At 54.7% G+C, this 14378-nt stretch overlaps 1 protein-coding gene across 2 annotated transcripts; it reads right to left on the bottom strand.

Annotated features, from left to right (window-relative positions):
* Window positions 1-1910: 1910 nt before the first annotated feature.
* ALOX12B (arachidonate 12-lipoxygenase, 12R type) lies at window positions 1911-14378 on the bottom strand. Of its 2 annotated transcripts, none has more exons than XM_045824449.1 (15): window positions 13978-14378; window positions 12103-12277; window positions 8688-8769; window positions 8472-8558; window positions 8237-8359; window positions 7822-7925; window positions 7307-7479; window positions 6919-7062; window positions 5720-5923; window positions 5393-5479; window positions 4903-5072; window positions 4514-4635; window positions 2636-2736; window positions 2313-2483; window positions 1911-2153 (listed from the first exon to the last, which is right to left on the bottom strand). In XM_045824449.1, exons 1-15 carry the CDS (start codon window positions 14122-14124, stop codon window positions 1974-1976), a joined length of 2070 nt encoding a protein of 689 aa, XP_045680405.1. In that variant the 5' UTR covers window positions 14125-14378; the 3' UTR covers window positions 1911-1973. The 2 variants fall into 2 exon arrangements, with proteins under 2 accessions (XP_045680405.1, XP_045680403.1); XM_045824447.1 differs by having other exon boundaries at window positions 12103-12307.

Genomic DNA, 14378 nt, shown 5'->3' on the forward strand with positions numbered 1-14378 from the left:
CCCTACTATGGCTGGAGGTGGATCCCATTTCTACCCTTTGGGAACCAATGGGGAAGATGGACCCAATCTGCCAGTCCCAACACCAGAAGGTGGGGGGCAGGCGGCTGCTGTTTAACCCTTCTCTGTGGCCTGATCAAGTTCAGAAAGCTGGGACGCAAATTCCTGCTGCGGTGGGCGGTAGGCGGGAGGGTGGCTGGTGGAGAACTCGTGTTTATCTGATGGGGACGATGGGGACTCAGCTGTGACTATAGCCAGATCTTCAGATTTTTCAAGAGAAATGAGACATTTTCTAATTTTTAAATATTGGCCATTGATTCAACTTGAAAAAGGAACAAACAAAAACCTTGACGGCCAATCAAAACACACCTGCAAACGAACTCTGCCTCCCAGGCCCTGGGTTGGCACTCTGTGGTGGAGATGAAGCCTCCAGGTTTGAAGCTCAGCTCAGTGGTTTATAAAATGTGTGGTTGGCCATTTCCCTTCTCTGGCCTCAGATTCCTCCTTTTGGGCAACTGGACTCAGCACCTTTTCTCACTCACGTTCCATGGGCTGCATAGCTTCCCCACTGTCAGTCGCCACGAATCCCTGGATCTCCAACTTTGTGTCCGATATCATTGGCATCTACTACCCAGATGACAGTGCAGTGAGCAGGGACTTGGAGCAGCAGGCCTGAGTCAGGGAGATCCTCCAGGAGGGTTTTCTAAGCCATGTGAGCTCAGGTGAGATGTCCATCCCAGTCTTCCCTCCTCCAGACCCTACAACCCCAGGGCAGCAGCCTTTGGGTTTCAGCTTCGTTCTCTTCACCCACCCCCATCTAGGGCTCCTTTGTGCCCCAGGCAGCTGTGCTGGCCTCATCGAGTATTTCACCGTGACCATCTTCACCTGCTCAGCCCAACATGCTGCCGTCAACAGCAGCCGGGAGAGCCAGGGCCAGAGCTGGGGGACCAGCAGGGTCACAGGAGGAGCAGACCCAGCAGGAGCACTGGCAGCCCTGTGCTTACTGAGCGTGGGGATTCAGTTTGAATTCAGCACCTGGATGCCCAATATTTCCACCACCACGGGGACAGATCCAGTGGCCTCACTCCCCGAGGTCATTGCCATTTGCCATGTCCCCATGCTTTTCTGGGGTATCACTGATGAAACCAAGGACAGTGAAAGCAAGGCCCAGGGTGAGGGGAGTGGTGTCTTAGGTTCCAGGAGAGTGGATGAGGTGAGGAAGGGGTCTGGGAACAATGGGTTACTGGAGGGGCACTTAGCAGGCTGGGCCCCTTTGAGGGAAGTGGCTGCAGAGACATGGTTTCTGAGAGTGTGCTTTAGGGTAGCGTGGGTTCCCAGTAGAGGGGTCTGGGTTTCGGTAAGGTGGGCTCAGGGCAGTCTTTTGCCTAGCTGACTGAGGGGTTTGTGTTTCAGGTTGGGCAGGTCTTGGGTGGTCTAAGTTCCTAGGCGGATGGGACTTGGGTAGTGGTCTGCGTTGCTGGGTGGATTTTCTGGTGGGCTGGGGTGGCTGGTGGTCTTAGTGCCTAAGTTGGGGGACTTAAGATGGACCAGAATCACTTTGGGTTGAAAGATGAGGCTGCAGCATCATGGAGCAAAGGTCCCAGGCCTCTGTCCTGCCATCCCCCAGTGGCACCTGGGCATCTACCTGGACGAACTCTTCACGGAGGAGGCAGGGCAGCAGGCAATCGTTTGTCGCAAGAGTCGCCTGGTTCTTATCTGGAGGGATACCAGGGAGCAGAACCAGGGCCTGGCCCTGCGCCCATCTGGACCCCACTGTGAAGAGTTTCTCCGTGTGAGCGCGGCACCAGCCCTTCCCTCCCCTCCCCCAACCCACTCCTACCTCCCACCTTTGGTCCAAATGGCTGCACTCAAAGACAGTCCTAGGGCCTGTGTTTGAAGTTTTGTGGGTTTTTCTGTTTTTTGTTTTTTTAATAGCCGGGCACAGGGCGGGGAGAAGCTAGGCAAAAAGAACTGTCCTAAATAGAAATGCTGTTCTCGATTAACACGGGGTCCAGGTAGTAGTAGGGGATTGTGAGGCCCTTGTTGCGCTGGCGGATGTTGTACGAGATCTGGTCGAGGCGCTGGCGGAAGACCTCCATGCTCCGGCGCGGGACCTCCTCCACGAAGTGGATGTCAGGGAAGTGGCCCAGGGGCCTCTGTGGGCACAGAATGAGTAGCTGGATCCCACTCCTCCTCCCTTCCCCTCTCCATCTTCCTCCCTTGACACACCACACACCCCTCCTGTCTTGGCCCCCCCAGCTCCCAACCCCCTGACTATGCTCCACCCCGACCCACACCCAGAGGCCCCAGGGCACCTTGTCGTCCGGCTCCCGGCTGAGTGTCCAGAGAACCAACAGGATGATGCACGTAGTCCTCACATCTGGTAACGTGTCCAAGTAGGTCTCCAGAGTGGTCAGCCCCTTGGCCTGCATCGGTGGGTTCCGCATGGATGACGGGAAGTTGGGCATCCAGGAGGTGTACTCCAGCTGGGGGTGGAGGAGAGGAGGGGTCCTGGGTTGGAGAGCACCCAGGGACTCTCCAGCTTAAATTGGACTCAGATTGAGATAGGTCAGGGCCGACTAGAGTTGGGTTTGAGCTTGGGGCTGGGGCTGGGGCTCAGACTAGTAAGCACAGGTACCTGCCCTGTGTTGACGGCTGCATGCTTGGCAGAGCAGATATAGATGATGATGGTGATATATCGGATCAGCTCAGGCACCGTTTGCAAGCACTTAGGGAAGCCTGAGGGGAGAGGAAATGCCCAGGCAGAGTCAGCCAGCCCTGGTCCTGACTGGCTGGTAGAGGGCACCACCCAGCCCTGCTCAGCCTGTCCTGCCAACACCAACTGCCACATCTCTGCCCTCATCCTGCCTGCTTGGCCCTCCTGTGGCCACAACCCCACTCCCCGAGTCCAAACTGCATCCTTAGTGAGGGGGCCTCAAATGCCCTTGGCCAGGCATCCTCCAGGCCTGCTCCAGGCACCTGCCTGAGATGGGGCCCTCAGCTCTCTCCTCCAGCTACCTTCGGGGGAACTCTCTAGGCCCAGGTCTCAGGGAGGAAAGGCTCTGGAAGAATCCTGGCTTTCCTTCCCTGACTATAGCTTTTCATTTGCTCCCTACCACACACACCCTTCTTCTGAGACACTGCTCACTCCAGAGAGATTTCTCAGCAGCCTGGTTCTTAGTCTTGTATCTAGCCAAGCTTCTTGCTTCTCTTCCCTATTGTTCCACCTAAGCAGCAGCCCTAGTTGCCATGGTGACCCCAGATTCCAAAAGGCCTGACATATTCAAACCAGACCAGTCATCTGGTCTTCCCTAAACCCCTCCTTTCTCTCTGCCCCCATCTCAAGAAATGACATGTACCATCCACCCAGTTTCAAAAGCTCTGAACCTGAGAGTCACTCTTGCCCCCGGCCCCAACTCACCCATCGCCCACTGCCAAACCCAAACTAATCACCAAGTCCTGTCATTCTATTTCCCAACTCTCTCTAGAATTCTGTGCATCTCCACAGCCCCTACCCTGGCCAGGTCCCTGCCACCTCCTTCCTGGACACCACAGCAGCTTGCAAACTGTCTCCCATCTGCCAGTGCAGCCTGGTATTCTAACACACAAATCTGATCTCCTTGCAAGCCCTGCCATGGCTTCCTCTGGTGCTGAGTAATTCCAAACTCCTTAACCATGCTGTGCAACCTGGCCCCTGCTCATGACGTCAGCCTTAGCCCCACCAGCAGCCTGCCCAACTCCCATTCTCCCTCCAGCCAGCAGCTCCCAGGGCTCTCCAACCTCACCCTTGTCATCTCACAGCTAACCTCCCCATCTGGTAGAGCTTAGCTAGCTTTTAGCTGAGATGTTAGATCTCAGCTGGATCTTAGCTTTCTGTTACCCACCCCACTCTCTACCCACCACCCCTCCCCAAACTGTGTTAGGTGCCTCCCCTGGGCTTCTATCCCCTCCACCGAACTGCAATAATGAGTCCTGCTATAATGTAATGTACGTGAGCAGACCGTCCCTGCCAGACTATGAACTCCCTGAGGCAGCATCTTCACCTCTCTCATTCCCTTCTGTCTCCTCAATAACCAGCATGGCACTTGTCACATCATAGATGCTTGCTGAGTGGGTGCCCAGTGGCATGACTTCAAATGCTCTTCCCCTCCTGGAGCCTGCCAGCACCCCACCAGCTCCCCAGCTTGGAGCACATTCTGCCCCTTCCTGTCTAGCTCATGCCCCAGTTCTCAGTCCACAAAGATTTGTTTCTGGGTGGGGGACTGGGATGACCAACAGCCCCTAAACTCAGATAAGAACCAATGCCCACCCAGCCATGCTGTCTTCCCCAACCCCTGCTGCTGCTTCCCCTTCCCAGATGCTGCTGCTCCAAGGGTCAGGAAAGGGCCCTGTCAAAACTCTACAGCAGTGATTTGGCCTCCTACAGCACCCAATGAGGCATACTCCAGCCCAGCCTGGGTGGGCCCACCCCAAAGCCCTGGACCCCGTCTGGAGGCTGAGGTGCCCAAGCTCATACCTGAGCTCTCACGTCCTAGTAGGCACTCCTTGAATATCTCCTGCACCCAGGACTGAAGTTCCGTGTCACCCTCCACAGCTGCGTCACACGGGTAGTAGTAGGTGATGATCTCTGTCACAAACCTGACCAGGGGCAGGGCCTCAGTTTGGAACCTCCTCCTGCCCTCCCCAACTGCTCTGTTCCCACCTTTCCCAGGATGCCCTGGCCCCAGAGCTGCCCTAGGCCTGTGGGTGGGCAGGTGCTGTGGGGCGGAAATAGCAAGGGGAGCTTGTTGAAGTCAGAAGATGGCACCAGACCCAAGCTCAGCCAAGCTCAGGTACTTTAAGGCTCCCCTCCAACACCTCAGGGTGTCCACCCTGAGAGCTACCCACTGTCATGCCAATCTTAACCTCTCCAGTGCGTCCCACACTGCCAAGCAGTCGTCACGGTAGTAATATCCCGGCAGGTCCTGAACCCCGCGCTCCATGAAGTCGTTGGGGGGGTACATTCTGTCGTAGTTTATCTCCGACAGAGCCCGCACCATCACCTCAGCAATGCCCTCCACGCCCAGACCTGTGCCCTGTCAGGAAGGAAGTAGACACTGAAGCTAGTGGGTCCCTTGAGTCCACCCTGATGAAGCTCACACCCGCCCCACACACAGTCTGCGAGTGCTCCTCTGACCCCTCGCTAAGCCTGCCCCACCTGGGGATGCTCACACTCCAGCCAGCACGACCAGCCCTTGCCACTGTGCCTTTGTAGATGCTGCTCCCACTTTAACCAGTCCCCTCTCTCCATGCCCCCTCATGAACTAAAGGCAAGTGGGAAATCCCACTATTAGTCTAACTGCAAAGGCCAGAAGGAAAGTAAACATCTCATTGGTGTTGGAGGCAGCAGTCTCACCCTGGCAGACAGCCCCTCCTCATTGAGGAGAAGGGCCCGCCCGATGCAGTTGATCTGGACAGTGTATCGGGTGTGGGGGATCAGGAGCTGTGAGAGGGAGGAGGAGAAGAAGGAAGAGAACTAAAGTTATCCCCCAGAGGACCTCGGCACCCCCACTTCTGCAACATCAGACCCCCTCATTTTGGGAAGTCCCCACCAGGAACCCTGTCTTGTGGGTCCCCAACTGCCTCCCCTAGTCTAACCGGAATCCCTCTGGCCCCAGGTGGCTGTCTGAGGCCAGATAAGGGCACTGATGCTTCACAAAGGCCCCTTCTCCCAAGCCCATACCTTGTAGAGGGGATGGCACATGGGAAGCTGCCTCAGCAGAGACAGGCAGAAGGCCTCAGCAATGAGGTGGGTCCCCAGCAAGTGGGAGATGGCTTCGTGGCAGTAGAATTCAGCATTGCGCACCCACGTCTTGGCCAGCAGCCAGTCCCATTCAGAGTCGCTGGGCAGGAAGATGGGGCTACTGGGTCCAGGGGTCTGGCTGAGCTGGGAGTGCGGAAGGACGGAGAGTTAGATGGGAGCAGAGACCTACACACACAAGGGTCCCCAGGAGGGAGACTAAGGCGGGTCTGAGGAGGTAAAACTTCCACCCCCCTACTCTCTAGGCCCTCTGTTTCCCTGAGCACACCAAGCAAGGCCTTTCCTCCCTCCTAATATTTGCTCTTGCTGTTCTCACTGCCTGTAATAGCTTCCCCTGTCTGTTTCTCTACCTAGCAGCTCCCACTAATTCTCCAAGAACCAGCTCACAAGGCACTTCCACATTCAGCCATGCAGGCTGGGCACTGCACAAGGATACCCAGCCCCCTGAGGGTAGGGGATCACTTAAATCTAGCCTAAACTGTTCCACTAACAAGCCAGGAGCATCAGGACTTGACTGATGCCCCCAGAGGGGTGACTTGTCCTAATGTGGACATGACTCTAGCGGGGACCTCTGAGAAGGAAGCACCTCTGTTCCGTCTTCTGCCAGGCCAGATGCTCAAGGTAGCGACTAAGTCTGATTAGCTCAGCACTGCCATGCATATATGCAGCGTGCACGCTGTACATGCAGGTGCACCAACCGGAGCCCAAGCCCATGCATGGGTGACACACAGGGGCAGCACTCAGTTGTACACGGAGACTTGGCCAAAGGCCTATAGCCAGGGCCACACGCCAGGCTCACCACTAGCCTCCACCCAGACAGGTGTATACATAAACGTAGGTATAGTCTCAGATGCACACATAGAAACATACACTCACAGGCACACACAAGCTTACACAGTGAGGCGCACACTCACACAGGCACAAACCCTCACAAATAGCACACAGGGACATAAGGTTCACAGACACACACACAGAGGCCACCCACTCACCACACACTCACATAGGGGCATACAAGTACACACATAGGCCCATGCACTCAGGGACACACACATTTATGCACATACATCAGCTTGCACACAAGCAACATGCTCACACAGCGGTGCAGCCTGCACCCCAGGCACCTGGATGGCGATGGGCATCATGTTCCCTTCCGGTCCAAAGTGCAGCAGGCAGAGAGGGGCACATTGGTGCTGCTTCCGGCCATTGAGCTCAGTGGTGGGGATGCCCTCCAAGATCCTGTAGTCTGCCAGGTAAATGTTCCCCTTCTGGAAGGGAGCCGCCATGAGTGAGCAGATGGCATCAACATGGGGCACCCATGACCCACACCTTGGGTACAGAGTGCCCTGGTCCCCCAGATGCAGTAGGTGGCCAGGAACCAAGCTGGGGGTGCCTGCAGAGCAGGGCTGGGGGCAAGGTACTCTGCAGGCCATGAATGTGGGGAGAGAGGGGATGTCAGAGAGCGAGGGAGGCCAGAAGGCTGTGAGAGGTCTCCACTGAACCAGGCCTCACCTCCAGCTCTGCTTGCAGGCACGTTCCTTCGCCCAGGAACGGGGCCACCATGTCGTCTGTGACGGGGAACTTGTCTGGAATCCGCATGCAGCGGCGGATCACGCCTGGGTTCACGCCATTGAGGTACTGGTACCCAAAGAAGCTGTCCTCTGTCCAGTGCTCAGCCACGTATTCTGGTGGGATGGCCCGGGAGCGTCACACCCGGTCCTCGTCAGGGACAGAGAGCCACGGGGTCAAGGCCAGGACAGAGGGAGACAACGGACACCCGAGAGGAAACCTAGGTCCTAGGCCCGCGGCCTCCCCTGAGCTGCCGGAGTGGCCCAGGGCGACGTTTCCCAAGAAGACGCCAGAGGGCGCACCCACCCACCTCGCAACTCCTGCCTGGGTTCTCTCGCTCCCCCCACCCCGCTGTAGGTGGGTCCTGCCTCCCGGACAAGTCTCTGAGTTTCTTCCACTAGAGATCACTAGGCACCCTACCCTGTGTTCCATTCAGGATGCACCCCCCTCCCCCCTACCGGAGATGACAGTCTTGTAGAAAGGGAAAACTTTCTTAATGTCCTTCAGTCTCTTCCACGACTGTTTGCAGTCCAGCAGGCCTTGGACTTTGAGCTTCAGTGACCTTAGGAGGTGGGATTCAAAGGGAAAGCCATCAGAGAGGCTGCCAAGTGCCGGCTGGGAAAGGGGTCGACCTGCCGCAGCCCAGCTAGCTCTCTAGGTCTCAAAAATCTCTGTTTTCTGTATCTCTGGGTCTCAGGGTCCCTGGGCCCATATCTCAAGGTCTTCTAGGTCTCCGTCTCGTCTGGCCTGTCTTATCAGATACCTCTACCTACCTGGCCATTCTAACCTTCGGGGCTGTGGTGGAGGTGGGTATGGAGCAGAGGGAGAGAGGCAGTCTTTACGTAGCCCTTCACCCCACTCACGCACACTCACATGGGAGCCAGGCGAGTAAAGAAGGAGGCTGTCTTGATGAAGGAGTAGCGCAGATTTGAGTTCAGGAACCTGGTGGCCTTAATGTTGATGAGAATTGGGAATCCAGGGATATAGCCATTCCACCTGCAGGAAGGAGTGCTGGTCTGGGCAGGACACCTGGGGTCCAGGGCTTAAGGAAGGGGCAGAGCCCAGAGGTCCACCACGGGAGGGCCCCAGGGCAGCCGCAGGTCCTTACTCAGGCCGGTTGGGGTTTCTCCGGACCGGAGGGTGGTAACTGGGGATGTCCACGTAGTTGGGCAGGCCAGGGACGAAGACCCTCCAGCTGCAAAGAGAAGCTGAGATAATGAGCCCTGATGTCCGTGCACCATCCGAGGGACAGAGGGCAAGCCATCACTGCCCACCCCCCGACCTCCCACAGCCACTGCCACTGCCACTGCCACGCTCCCCTCACTGGTATAAGTCCTGCTTGGCTCTGATCTCCTCCTGCCGATGCTCCAGAAGGATTGGGAGTGTGTCATCTGCTCTTGTCTTTCCTGTAGGGAAACCAAAGGGAGGGAGGCTCAAGGTCGAACCCCCAGCATCTGCCTGCCCCTTCCCACTTCAGGAATCAGAACTCAGCTTCTGCCTCCCAGGTTGGCTGTGGGGGGCCCATGGTCAAGGATGGGGAAGGCTTAACCTGGGAGAGGGAGGGTGTTTCTCCTGCCAAAAACTAAAATAAAAGGATCAGGGACCACCCTCCTGTCCCTTGCTCTACCCATCAAGCTGGGCCCTGCTGCCACAGGGATGTCCCTCTTCCAGACCCACTGAGACAGTAATAACAGTTATTTAGCACTTGCTAGGTAGGGGGCACTTTCTAAACACTTTCTTTATTTTAACAATTTAACCCGCACCAGAACAACCTTGTAAGGCAGGTGACTGATATGGGATGCTCATGACCTGGTCGCCACAACTCCAGAGCCCGACAAGCCATACCAATCAGGCTGGTTTGTTTTTTCCACAGGTTAAGCACAAACTCCTTCGTCAGAAAAACCTGCTCAAAATTTTCCTGAGACTATAGAGAGTCCTCATTTAGCTTGCTTGGTATATATTCATAATTTTTGCTGCTGAAATACAGGATATTAGTATGTTTGATTAGGGGGTGCCCTGAGGAAAATATCACAAAACATATGGTGTGTGCATATATGCAGAAGATATTTGGAGATATAGAGACAAAGAAGTGTGTGTGTGTCACATTTATAGATCCCTTCTAAATAAAATCCGAATTTCAAAACATCTCTGGCCCCCACAGTTTCAGCTAAGGGACAATATCATCATGCTCGTTTTACAGGGGAAAAACAGTTCGTATTACACAGAAAACTGTGAGCTGAGATTCAAACCAAGGCAGCCTCCTTCTGATCACTCAGCCACTACCACTAACAACCACCGATAGTTGTTAAGCCTTTTAAAGGCTCCTTTTAGAGATTGTCTCATTGGATGCTCACATCAACCCTATGAAGTAAGTTCTGCTGTTAGCTCCATTTTACAGATGAGGACACTGAGGCTTAAAAGAATATAGACGTGTACCCAATATATCCGGTCAGTATGCGCTGGAGCTGAGATGCAGCCCCCGGCCGGTAGTCCCAGGCTGACAAGCACCTGTCGCTACAGTCTCATCATGTTTCCTCAAGGCTCCCTTCGTTAGCCTCTCCCTCCTCCATCCACCTGAGCTCACGTTGTGTTCTGGGTGAGCCGCTGTCCCTGGAGTTGTGCAACCCAGAGCCCCAGCTCAGGCGCAGCCTCAAACTGGGAGCCTCACTCCTTCAAGAGCCCAGCCGATGACTCAAGTCTCCCTGCCCTGGTGTTGTGTGGCAGCTGCCCCACCCAACCCCATTCCTACCCTGCCACCTAGGGTCACCCTTCCTGTCCCCTGCTTCCGTGTCACTCAGACCTATCACTGTGGGAAGATGCTTCAAATCCCCAGTAAGAACCTCCCTTTGGTTTTCCCACCCTCCCCTAACCTGCCTCTCTCTACCCCTGACTCTCCTTTCCCCAGCTCAGGCCCTGTTGCCCTCCTCCCAGGAAAAGGCTCTCTCCACAGGGAAGGAGAGACAACAGAGGGGTGGTCAGCTACAGGGAGGATAGAGCTCCAGGCCCCCCTGGGCCTCCTCAGCTCTGCCCTCCCCTCCCACCTATCTCAAAGCTGGCAAAAGCTCAGAGGTGGAGCCAGGGGGACAAAAGAGGACAAGCCTGCAGTCCCTATGTAGCAGCCAAATATTAGGAAGCTGGCCTAACACACTAGACAAGGGCTCCAGCAGGGGTGGACATAAGGAGTGCAGACACTCAGATCATGTGTCTTCTCCGTGGGAGCAACCAAGCTACTGGGAAAACAGCTGGGCCACCCAGGAAAATCCCCAGAGTCTGTATGAGTAACGAGGCCTCCTGTGGAAGTGGGATGGAGCCTTATGGGATTAAAAAGGCCTTTGGGAGAAGCAATGAGTCCTGTTAGAGAAATCAGATGTCTTGTTGGAGTAATAAGGAGTCCTTTGGAGCAATAGAACACCTCATCACTCTAAGAAAGGTTCATTAGAAACCCAGGACTGCCCTGGCTGGTGTGGCTCAGTGGATTGAGCACTGGCCTATGAACCAAAGGGTTGCTGGTTTGATTCCTAGTCAGGGCACATGCCTGGGTGCAGGCCAGGTCCCCCAGGGGGGACGCATGAGAGGCAACCACACATTAATGTTTCTCTCCCTTTCTTCTCCTTCCCTTCCCCTCTCTAAAAATAAATTTAGAAAATATTTGTTAAAAATAAAAGAAACCAGGGCTTTGTCTGATGTGGCTCAGTGGATCAAGCGCTGGCCTCCTAAAGGTGGCCTCTGAAAGGTCACTGCTGGTTTAATTCCCTAGTCAGGCACAGGCAGGCACAGGCCTGGGTTGCAGGTCAGGTCCCAGGTTTGGGGCATGCAAGAGGCAACCAATCCATATGTCTCTATTGCATCGATGTTTCTCTCTCTCTCTTTCTCCTTCCCCTCCCCTCTCTCAAAAATAAATTTTTTAAAAAAGAACCCCAGGGTATCATGATAAGGCACAAGTTCTCCTGTTATAGCACCATGGAGAACTGTTAAATTAACAGCCTTCTTTTTTTTTTAAGATTTTATTTATTTATTTTTAGAGCAAGGGGAAGGGAAGGAGAAGAGGGAGAGAAATATCAACATGAGAAAGAAACATCAATTGGTTGCTTCTCGTACAAGCTCCATACAGAGCCCAAACCCACAACCCAGGCACGTGCCCTGAGCAGGAATTGAACCCACAACCTTTTACTTTGCGGGACAATGCCCAAACAACCGAGCCACACCAGTCAGGGTTAACAGTCTTCTTAATGAAACAACAGACAGCAGTTTGAGTACTGAGGTGTCTGATTAGAGCAACCAGGCATCCTGTTGTAGTAACAGAACCTTACTGGAGTGACAGGGAGTCTTTTTGGAGCAGCTTTACACACTATTCGGAATAAATAGGGCATCCTATCAGAGTCCTGAGGCCTGTACCGAGAGTACCAAGAGGTCCTTTTAGAGTGGCTGGGAAACCCATGGGAGTCGAGGGGAGGACAGCAGAGGTAACAGAGAGCACTCGTGTCTCTTGCCAGAACCTACGAGACTGAGATCCTGAGGGTAGTCCATGCCTTATCCATCTCTGTTCCTCGGGGTGTAGCCCAAGCTGGGTCCAGCACAGCAGTGATGATGGAGAGGAATATGTGAGCGTGGCAGGAGTTTCCAGGAGTCTCTGTGGGGCTGGTACCTGGCTAGTTTGTGGGAATCTGGAGTGGCCATGCTGGAGTGCTCTAGCTAGAGCAAGGGGCCTACTGGCATGGGGTGGGATGGTGAGAGCTTACCTGTAGCCTCCCGCAGAGACAGGGTCTCATAGCCATCCATCCACTGGTAGGCGGGGAAGTGGTAGATGTGGCCATTGGGTGCACAGATCTGCACATATTTGCAGTACCAGGAGTTCTTAGGAAAGAAGGAGTATGGGTCCTTGTGCAGGCGGATGATGATGAGCTCCCCCAGGTCCTGCTGGCACCGGACAGTGTATTTATCCACCTGGGCAGGGCACAGGGCCAGCTAAGCATGCAGGTCTCAACCTTGGCATCCCAGGTCTCCTGCTGGTCTAGCTCCTCACCGTGCTCACCCTGGGGTATCCAGTCTTCCTGGACTGGGGTGACCTGATCTTTGGACTCTCCTCCCACCCCTCTAACCTGACTGTCCCTGATGGGCCTATCTACCCAGGGCTGGGCCGGCCCCAGACCCTCCCTCTCTCCACTCCCACTCCCAGCTCCTGAGGTCCCATCCTCTCACCCACCTCTCCAGTCATCTGAGACAACATGAGCCATACAAACCCCCAGGGGTTGTTATACAAAGGGGTCCAAATGGGGTCCAGGACACCTCGAGCCCCCTACAAGTCTTAGAATGGGCAGAAGTGGTCCAGCCAGCCGTCCTTTCTCCCACTTATAAATGAAGATGTAGAGATTTAGAAATGGCCACATAGATAGAGTGAGGTCACATAGCAGCAAGTTACTGAACCTGACTCAGAAGCAGGTCTGAGGTCCAGGGGCCCAGCAAATGGTGCCTTTCATCATGGAGTAGGCAGGCCACCACTGGACAGGCTGGTCTGGTGTCATCTGAAGTCACAGAGACTGCAGTGTGAATTTAAGCCAGTTATGAGGCATCTTAACTTAGGGAGACTGGGTAAGAAGGAAGAGGAATGAGGGAGCGGGGAGAGAGGAAATGGGAAAAGATGAGGGGAGGAGTGGAAAGGGGGTGAGAAAGAAGAAGCAATAGATGGAACAGGAGAGGGTTGAGAGATGAGTGATGCGGGTTGAGTGATGAGGGAGAGGAAGAGGGTGAGAGGGGAAAGAGATGAGGAATAACCAAAAGGGGATGAGAGGTGACAGACCAGGGGAGAAGAAGGCCGGCCCAGAGACCGGGGAAGGCGGGCAGCCAGGTCTGCGGTGAGGGGCATCCAGAGGCAGCCTTGGAGCCCCATTGTTTTCGGATCTCTCCCAGAGTTGCCCACCCTCTCCTTTCTCCCTCACCTGCACAGCTCCATCCCTTCTTATGCTCCCCAGACACACACACACATACACACTAGTGCACAGAGTCACACACATACATACACCATGCTCACACATTCACACACACTCACACATGCACACACCACACTCACACACAATCACACAACTCACACATACACCGCAGACACACACATATACATACATACACTACACTAACTCATACACCACACACCACACTCACACACCACACACAACACTCACACACTCACACATATGCACACCACACACATGCACACATACATAGACCACTCACACATGTGCGCGCGCACCACACTCACACCACACTCACACATTCACACATATACACACCACACACATGCACACATACATAGACCACTCACACATATGCACACACAACACACTCACACACTCACACATATACCACATGCATACCACCAATCCACATACACACACTTGCACACTCACACAAACATACACGCATATACCACACGCTCATATATGTCATACATACACCACACTCACACATACCTCGCACAAATACCTACACACCACACACACTCATATACACACACTCCACACAGTCACATGTACATACACCACACTCACGCATTCACACACATACCACACTCACATACATACAGCACGCACACACACACACACAGTCACGCACACACTCACCGCCCCAGTTGCAAAGTCCCTCCCAAAATGGTTCAGCAGCTGCTTGTGGCTCTCTCCTTGGGTCCCTATGATGGTCAGTGAGATCGAGTCCATTGTTCCTGACAAGAAGTCATCACCGGTGGCCACCTTGACTTTGTAGGTGGCCATGGCTGCTCTTCAGGTGGCAGGAGGAGGGGGAGCTCAATCCCAAACACTGTGGAGTACTGCACAGGGGCCCAAGCCAGGCTGTGGAAGCCAGACACAGAGGAGTGGAAAGGGCCAGCCTCCCAAGGTAATAAGGTGAGGCAGGGATGACTGGCCCCCCCAGCAGCCCAGAACCTAGAGAAGCTGCTGCCCTCAGTAGCCAGGATGGGAGCCAGGAAGGTGGCGATGAGGACGTTCTCCCGGCTGGTAAGCAGGTG

The sequence above is a fragment of the Phyllostomus hastatus genome, unplaced genomic scaffold, assembly GCF_019186645.2.
Source record: "Phyllostomus hastatus isolate PE091 unplaced genomic scaffold, TTU_PhHast_1.1 phas_scaffold_55, whole genome shotgun sequence".
Lineage (NCBI taxonomy): Eukaryota > Metazoa > Chordata > Mammalia > Chiroptera > Phyllostomidae > Phyllostomus > Phyllostomus hastatus.